The 9,518-nt window shown below is 39.3% G+C and overlaps 1 protein-coding gene across 3 annotated transcripts in view; it reads right to left on the bottom strand.

The window, feature by feature from the left end:
- Positions 1 to 1,061: 1,061 nt before the first annotated feature.
- The window catches only part of ZNF516 (zinc finger protein 516), a 102,017-nt gene continuing 93,560 nt past the window's right edge, over positions 1,062 to 9,518 (bottom strand). For 2 of the 3 annotated variants that reach the window (XM_057414735.1, XM_057414734.1), the window contains exon 5: positions 1,062 to 4,095. In XM_057414735.1, coding sequence (XP_057270718.1) covers positions 3,821 to 4,095 — 275 coding nt within the window. In that variant the 3' untranslated portion in view covers positions 1,062 to 3,820. The remainder of the gene's footprint in view (positions 4,096 to 9,518) is intronic. The other variant, XM_057414736.1, reaches the window with a different exon arrangement.

Below are 9,518 nucleotides of genomic sequence, written 5' to 3'. Positions count from 1 at the left end.
CCTCAACTATTCATAATTACAGTTCTAACTCTGGTTCACCCATCAGTCAAGAGAGTGAAGATCCAAAAAGGCATCCCCTTATTTTCTGTCAGAACATCATTCAGGCTCATTTCACAAAATAACATTTTTGCAGAATGATTCACTGAGTTTAAATTATGTGCTTATTTTCTGAAGCTTCCAATCCATCTCCCCAAAAGCTGCCTGTGTATCCATCCTTCCTCCCTTTTATCTGAGCATCCTTTTGCAAGGCACAGACCTCTCCTGGTTAGGTTGCAGTTTCTGCTCCAGCTCCAAATCATTCTGCTGTCTCACACTGTTGACTTTGTCATTTTGGGCAACTTTCCTCTTGGTGATTCTGGTCTAAACCTCTTGCTTCACTCCTTGTTTCTCCTTTGTCCCAACCTCAGCACTGGCCTTTCTCAGACACTGCCTACTGTCTACTTACATGAATTTCAGAAGGTCAAAATCTGGCCCTTTCACATGTTATCTCCATCTCTTTACAGGGATTACCACAAAAGGTGCATCATGTTAAAACTTGGCAATCCCTCCAGTTGAAGGTTTTTATCTGAGTCAGTTAATAGCAGACCACTGTTTTGCACTAAGAAGATGCTATTTTCCAAAGGATAATTCAATTCCTAACTAGTTGTTGTCAGGTAAGCAGAGTCTTTCATAGAATGGGGGCAGCATTTTATGTTTTACTAAAGATTAAAGTGGGTTTGAAATACAAAACTTAAAACTGTTTTGGGTTTCTAGTTTGCTTTCCATTTTGCAGTGTGTACCCCTTTATTCACAGAATTTCTGACAGAAGGAATTTAAAGAATGCAAACACTATGATGGCAAGGTAGTAGCCTATTAGCTCTGTGGAAAAAGTTTCTCAAAGTTCAACTTTCGGTCAGTGCACAACACACAGGATACAAAAATACTCCAGCATGGAATGTCTTTCTTTCACTTGAGCTGTAATAAAGATGATCTTCTACACTTTATCTATAATGAACCACACAAAAAAACCAGAGTGAGGGAGAGAGAAAGAGAGAGAGAGATGGCAGATACACTTGAGAATCTGCAGCGTAGATAATCAAACCCTTTATTGTCTAAGTTACATTAGACTTGCAACACCATAAAAACCTGTTAAGAGAAGAAACAGTAGATTGGTAGAGGTAGTAGAAAGTCCCTGTAACAGTCATAAAAGGGCTTTACAGGAGTGTGTCATGCCAAAAAAAGTTATCACTTGCTTAAAAAAGCTGATCCAAGCCCATTGACTAAATAAATAAAGAACACAACTCATTTTAAATACTATGGCCTAACTATAATAACAAATCAATACAATACAATGACAAAGGAGAAAACAGAAATAGCGGGATTCAATTCTGAAAACAGATGGTCTTTAAGGTTGGCTTTCCCTCACCCAATTCTTATTTCTTGTTTAATTAAGTGAAAATCTCATTTCTGTGCTATACACAGCATATAATTATTTAAACTGATTTTTCCTACTCTTGTTCTTCATGAGCTAAATTATGATTGTAAACTTTGCTGATTAGTACCCTGGTAATGGCAGTGACAGCACTAGTTTCTCTGTCAGAGATTCTGGAAGAAAAACTCCAGAAAGAAGCTCTTGGCTCTAAATATTAACTCAGATTTTCTAGATCTGCTTGCCAAAAAGAATACCATTTAAAAAAAAAAATAAAGAGGAATTACAAATGTACTTTCGTGCCATTTTGGGTACAGAAGAGTTTTTAATAACTGAAACACAAACAAATAGGCTAAGCAACTAGCTTTTGTGCAGTCCTGAACTGTCACCATTACTTCCACTGATGGAAAATATGATTCAGAAAAGCAACAAAAGTGAAACAAAACAAAACAAAAAGAAAAAACCCAAACCAAACCGAGCAAGCTAGTGCAAACCCAAAATGATAATCATAAAGCAACACAGCAAAATAGTTCAGTTTTTCTTTTTTTCTCCTTTTTTTTTTGGTGTACAATGGAATGTGTCTATGCGACCTCCCTCAAAATAACTTCACAGAACAGTTAATTACAGCCACTTGAAAGTACTTGCACAGACATTCCTAACTACACCGAGACTTACAGAGGATTCTGGTATACATCTGGTGTAATAGTATAAGGAAAAACTAGTTAAAAAAAAAATACATAAGAAAGTTAATTTGCATTGTTGCAAGTGTTGCAAAGTAACAAAAACTGTCAAGTAATTTAAAACGAGTAACAAGTAGTATCCAGAACCAATTACTGACTAGAGTTCTTTAAAAAAGCAACCCCCCACCCACCAAAAGGGTTAGAATAGAAAGATCACACTTCAAGGTTTTTTCTGCTTTTTGTTTTTTTAAACAAATCTTTGTGTCAGAAGCCCACGTCTACAAAAACAGCACTATTCCGTTTACGTATTAAGTAAACTGTTGCTCTCACCTGTATTAAAGGTTAGCATTATTTCTGTACATGTAAAATTATTGCTTTCTTGAAAAATATATTTAGCATGCTAGGTTGATTTTTTCTTTTTAATTCGCTTCCTGCCTTTACAAAATGTTACAATTTAAAAAAACAAACTAGTAAAGCTTTTGCAAAAATTTTCACAGAACATTTTCTTTCAAGGCAGCAGTAACTTTTGATAATGCATAAAATTATATGTGCAAAATCTGAAACTCTCAGAAATATTACCATCACACATAGTGTCACAGCAATAAGAAAAGAAAATATTTATATCTGTGGAATACATTTTTAATTGCTTACACTGCATGGTTTAACAACCTGTTATGTGCCACAACCCCACCTTGAAAACTTGCAGTTAAAGAGTTACGGTAGAAGAGGTATATAAAGCTTTTTTTTCTTTCTTTCTTTTTTTTTTTTCCTAACACCACCAGTGATCACCAAGTACGAGACATGACACATTTATATGAACATTAACCTGCCACCACAAAATAAGTTCCTCGTCTTGCCAAAATGTCACTGGGCCCGATGTGGAGCATAGCTGGCCTGCTGAACCAAACGCAGGAGCAGGAAGTACCTTATAGGCCCAGGGCTGCCCCAAGTTGCTCAGTGATGCTTTATCTCTTCTAAAGGTACAGATCAGCGGCGTTAGACAGCTGAGTGTTTTAATGTATTATTTCTCTTGTTTCTACTAAAAAAGTGATGACTTCCTTTGTTGGGATCAGGTTGGAGAAAGTAGCCCTGTTACAAAAAAAAAAAAAAAAAAAAAAAAAATGTCCTGAGAGTAAAACACAGAAGCCTGTTTTTTTTCTCTTAGTGTTCGACTAGCTTTTCTTTTCCTAAGCAAGAATAGAAGCTTTTCTCTGGAAGTGTTTCAATTTCCATATTCACATACTATTAATGGTGCACAGTCAAGAGCAAGAGCACTAGAAATGCAAGTGGTCCCCAAACTGTAATGAAACAAACCATTGCAGAATGACGGTCTTTCTCTTTAGTCCCTTTAATCCTTCATCAAGCATTGCTTTCTCAGCACCAAACGCCACCTTTTCCCTGCACCCCCACTCCTCCTGTCTCTGTTGTTCTTGGTTCTTTTTTTTTTTTCCCTTAATTTGCTTTTCAGCATGACAGGCAGTGGCAGTTTCATTAATTAATACTTCTCCAGCCCTCGAATCCACTGCTGTTTTTCAAACGTATCAAATAGTCATTGTGAGCATCAGGGAGGTTTTTGTTACAGTGCTTAACTTCTTCATGCTGTCCAAATCACATAAAGTTTAATTTTTCCAGTGTCTCAAACTTCTCTTGATTAATACAGATGCCTTGTGCTGCCACAGTGCTTGCCAACTCCACTGTTTATTACAAAGGAAATAAGGAACCATGGGACTGATTAGTACGTCAATTTATATATATCTTGTGTAGCATCTTCATTTATTTTAAGATGATTAACAGCGCAGAGGCACCCCCTCCTCGCAGAGCGCCGGTCTCGGTCTCGCTCAGTGGCTCTGGGCGAGGTGATGGCTGGCAGGGAGGGAGGGAAGGAGGGAGGCTGCTCTGCAGACAACGGGGAGCTGTCCGCCACGGTGGGGCTCCTCAGCTGAGGCTCTAGGTTCCCTTCCGGAGACGCAGCGTGTGGGTGACCTCCGCGCCGCCGTGGTCTCTCACCTGCAAAAAGGATGACACAGGGAAAAGCTCATTCTTGCCTCCGCTCCCAGGCGCAACCCTCCAGCAAGTCCTGCTGGCATTTGTTACCCTGTATTAGCAATACATACACTCCTTTTGGCTCAGCGCATCAAGAGGTTTGTGGGGCTTTTTTAAGCATCTCCAGCTAGAGAAAAGCGTGTCAGGCCTATAAACAGGCCCTGACGGACTAGGGAGAGAAAGCAGCAATGTCCGATGGAGCAGTTCAGAAAAAGTTGCGGACAAGGAGGGGAAGAAGAAGCCTCCAAAAAGCAGAACTCTGTGTTACCCAAAAGGGATTCATAACTTGATCAGAGTTTTAAAAAGGCTGAAGTTTGAGGTCACAGCTAAAAGAAGAAAAACTGAATTCTTCTGCAGGTTTGCTAAGGCAGCTTCCTCTTCTCCTCCTTGTCATCTTCCTTTTATTTTTTTCTTTTTTCTTTTTTTTTTGCCAATTTTCATGAATAATTACCATGTTGGAAAAAAAAAGCAGGGATATTCTAAAAATCAAGTGAAATTAAAGATAACATCATGAATAAGTGGGAGCCTGCAGCTCCAGAGAAAAGCTTTAAAATGACATTTAGAACATCACTGTCAGAACAATGCAGTTTACAATCCTGATCCTAAAACAACATGGCAAGATTAATCTTACATAAATGCATTATCCTTAAGCTAAAGTCTTGATGAAGTGAAACAGACCATTTTAAATTAATGCAACATAAAATACGGCACCCATGTAAAATCCAAGGAAGTTTCAAGCTGTGCCTATGGCAGCCCTCGAAATAGCTAAAGAAAGCCCAGCTCTGGTTGACATAATGTATTAAGTGCATCTCTTTTGTTAATAGATTTAGAAAATTCCTAATTAAACCTGGCCTGAGATTCATGACATTTACCAGTCAAAGTTTGGTTTAAGTCGGAAAGATTTGCAACAAAATTAAAGAAAAAAAAAGCTGCTGTACAGACTGCAGTATATTTGAAATGTAGGAAACAGTAACTGAATGAGAGATGTGATAAAACTTCCTTAGTTGGATGCTGAATTTCCTGCAGTAAACCAAGAGAGATGCTTTACATTTTTGCACGGCTGCATCATGCCTGAGAGACAGAGCCACAATTCCAGGGGGAGGCATTCATCATTAAAATGTCTCGTATTGAACCAGCTCTATGTACATGGGGAGCGCAGCAGGGTTTTGCAGAGCCAGGGGAGGAGAGAAGCATGAGGGGAGGGGATGGCAGGCACCTTGCCCCAGTTTCCCTGAGCAAGAACTGGAAAAACGGGTGTAACTAGTGGCACTTTTTTGGGGATAGATAGCCTGTGGGGTGCTGGATGACAGAGGCATATCCTGCAGGTCTGGACCACACAGCACTGGGGACCATGAAAGGGCTAATCCATCCTCCTCCCACCTGGCAGTGAACTACATAGTGGCCGAGGGTGGCTAGGCCCCTCTTATCTATGTAGCACTCCCAGTTTCACAAGGAAACAGCACCTGAGCTTCATGAATGCCAAAACCTACCCGGTGGCACACACCCTTCTACTTGCAGCAGCCCCAGCAGGCAATCAGGTTTCGAACCAGCTGAGACATAGCTGGATTGAATTCCTTCTGAAGTGAAATGATTACCATTCTAAAAAGGAGGCTTTCTTCACTTTCAGCATTTTAAAGGAGAAAAGCAGCAGTTCTTGAAGTGAAACCTATAGCTTTCATACCAACAGCTCAGCTGCTTTCACACCTACTTCTAGGGCTTTTCAGCAGTTAACAGGAAAAAAGCAGTTTGTGCACGTCAATATATTAGAGACAGATTACTGCATGACATTGAAATAAATTGGAGTGATGGCTTTGGAGCACAGATGCCACTCCAGTTTGCTGGCAAGGGGAAAGTGTTTGGACAAGAACTACAGCTGCTAATCCTGTCTATAATGCTCCAAAACTAATGGACACGCAGCACATGCATATTACTGAGATGCCAGTACAGCAGCCTCCATGGTTCCTTGATTGTTTGCATTATAATCTCCATATGTATGAACGAGACAAATTAGGTTGCCATTTATTTGTTCATTATCTATTATTTTGATTAATGGAATTCTTGTTCTCAGAATAACTATTTAAAAATAACATTTGCAATAATGAGGACTGAACTATTAATCATGATCTTCAGAAGAAATTCTAGAAGGAACTGGGGCAAGGCATTTCACATGAACAAATGTCATAAATCGGGCTTCTAACAGACAGTGCTAGAATTTCAAATGCAAAAAAGAAACAACCCAACCAAACTCAGACACCAGTGGTTTAAATCACTTTTCAATTTGTTTGGGGATTTTATTTACTTTTTTTTTTTCTCTTCCCTTTCTCTCCAAAGCTGCTTTAGGACAAGGAGGGCTGCAGTGATGCTGGACTGTAAAAACAGTAGAGGTAACAGATGCCCCCAGCCTTTCTCCCAAGCTCCCTTACAGTGTATATGTGGTGTACGTACATATATATATATATATATATATATACACAGTGTTTTCTTGACGGCTCTTTCCGATCTGCCTATCCCCCAAACTCTATTATTTATGCTATCTCAAGTACTGAACACTTCAAGTACCATTTCAGAATACTTGCAGTGGAGAAAATGAAGGCTTACGGATTCCTTAATAAAGGTGGTTTACTCCTGTCACTGAATGAGGCTCAAGAACTGTGGTGTCCAAAGCTGTTTCACAGAAAACAATCATTACTGCCTTCTGGCATGAAGAAAGCTTCAGCCAGAGATATCCATGATACCACCAGTTCAATTTTCCTGGGCTATAGCTTTAAATTGATTTTCTGTGAGTAAAAAGGTATGTTTCCAGAGAGGGCATTTTGAAGTTTGGGGGCTTCTGGTTGTTTCACTTGCACAAAAGGCAGGGAACCTCATGCCTCCAGTTCCAGCACTGCAAATATCCTTCACACAGCTCCCAGTGAGACAGAACTCTTCCTTGTTGCTAACCAATAAAATATGCCTTTTGAACACCCAATTACTTGTCCTTTAAAATTTTCAGAGCATACTGTTTGACACAGCACTGATAGAGGATAAACTACATTCCTAAAGCAGGCCAAGCTCTTGCATGCTTTTAAAACACACAGAAGTTAAAAGCAAGGAATTTTTAAAGATTGCTACGACTGCTGTCACCATTTTGTAGAAGCAGGCTGGAGAGTCACTTGGGAACTGGGCTTCCAGCTGCAATGCTGCAGCACCAGGCAGTATCTCTGAAATGACCCCATGTTTTAGGAGAGGTTTGCTTTGAGAGCTGCAGCAGCTTTGAGATACACACAGTCACAGGGACTGTTCTGAAAAGGAGCCAGCTTTTGTCTTGCCATGTATATGCAATTGGGAGTGCACTCCTCGAATTCATGCCTACTAAATCAGGTCTTTGGATGCTGCTTGGTGTATTCCAAATTAAGATACATATTCATTGTGGATAAGCAAGTTTAATCATGGATATATTGGGATATTTAGCATTTATAAAAATATTCAGAATATTCAGTATGTTCAATATGGCAGCATTTCAAGAGAATCTACATGACTTTGCACAGATTGTATTGACTTGGGGTATGTAATGAGCATTTTTTGTCCTATAGACAAAGAAAAGTAGGAAATATTCCAGAGTTCATGGGAAATTAATTTCATGTAAAAATGTCTTTTTATTTAAAATGCATTCAGGTAGAAGTAGGAAATAATGTTATGAAGGAAATTAACATCTTATTTCCCACACTTTGTTTATATTTCATTGGTGCTGATAACAAAGCCTGAAACACAACTCAGTGCTAATATTATCAAGATGGGCTGTGTGTGATCTTCTTTACACACCCCTATAGGTGGCCTACTTTTCAGTGATGCTGAACACCTGCATATTCTGTTGGTGGTTCACCACCCTAAAGTAGGTTTCCCATTTAGACACCTAAATATAGATTTAGCTGGCTCACATTTGAAAAAGCCTGGCTATAGACCCTATTTTTAATGTGCAGAATTAGAATTATTCTGTGAGAAAACTGCTAAATAACGTAGAGCTGTTGTAAGCTATTATGCTGGGGGATTTTAAAAGCCCTACCTAACATTCTTTCACAAAGGAAACCTTTAGAGATGATCTTCTGGTTGACTACAGAAGGAAATGGGGGAACTGTGAAGTACTTATGTGAATATTTTTACCCTTTAGCAGACAACTCAGGGGAAGATCTTTTACCTCTGAGGAGGAAGCTTTACATAAAGTGAATTATTTCCACTTAGCAGTTAAAAAAAACAACAAAAACCACAACCTTTCATTCTCAAGCTACTGTATGTGGTTACTATTGTTTCTTGCTTGAAGCATGTGCATGGCACTTCCATAACTTGAACTGACTTTACACTGTAAACTCTCAAGAACAGATCTGTCCCCAATTAAGAAAAGAAGCGAAGACACGGAGTGACAATGTTTAAAGTGGGAAATCACAATGTTACCAGAGTGCTGCAGGCATCTTTCTCAGTGCAAGCTAATTTCTGCGCTTCTAAAGGCCCCTGCAGCTGCAGGTAGAAATGAGTGTATTCCCTCTCTAATGCGCAGGGACCGTGCAGGTGTAGTCTTCTGGGGAAGCACAAAGCTGCTTGCGATGAGAATGAGCAAAACAGCAGACAACTGAATAATCCTAACTGACACAGATGCTGACAAACTGAGACAAAGGCTGATACTGAGGAGCACACAAGACAAAAGAAAGGGAACTATCTCCTAGAGAAGTTATCATATTGCAGCTTCTGTGGAAGAAATACTGACTGGCAAGAGACGAAACAATTCATGAAGCTAACCCCTACTCAGTATTCTGCTGTATTGAGAGACACTGTAATTTAATCAAATACTTTGAAGACAGATTGACATGGACGGAGACTGCAAGAGCAGGCTATTTGCCATGGAAGAAGTTAGTCAATAAATTCTGGCATGGCAGTAGTTTACAAAGACAAGATTATGAGTGAATTTATTGTGCAGTAGTATAACCTGAATTACAGGAAGAGTCCAGGACATGATGTGGACTGAGCTGCCAGTGGATAGATACAGTCATTTCAGAATTTTTTAAGTTTGACCTTATGTTGTCTTGTAGAGGGAAAAAAAAACAACAGATGCCTTCAGAATTTGACCACAACTACACATGAACTAAAACCATGAGCATGAAAAGATGGAAGAGCATTTTAAAGATACTAAGTCTACATTACTAAACCAACAAGAACCAAAGATCAGTTGAGCTAGTTTGCAGAGTTGCAGTGTACCACTCTGTCACATGCTGATACTGAGAGGTATGCCCTTGCACAATTTAATCAAGTAAGCATCATAAGGAGATCACTTTCATCTAGTTCTCCAACTACAACATAACTTTGCTACTACTGTTCCACAAAAGCAAAGTAAACACCACCCACAACTACTGAAGTGC

Source organism: Pezoporus wallicus, unplaced genomic scaffold, assembly GCF_028554395.1.
Source record: "Pezoporus wallicus isolate ANWC-B61680 ecotype Strahan unplaced genomic scaffold, APGP_CSIRO_Pwel_v1 contig_2, whole genome shotgun sequence".
Taxonomy (NCBI): domain Eukaryota; kingdom Metazoa; phylum Chordata; class Aves; order Psittaciformes; family Psittacidae; genus Pezoporus; species Pezoporus wallicus.
This window is presented reverse-complemented; position numbering and strand designations above follow the sequence as displayed.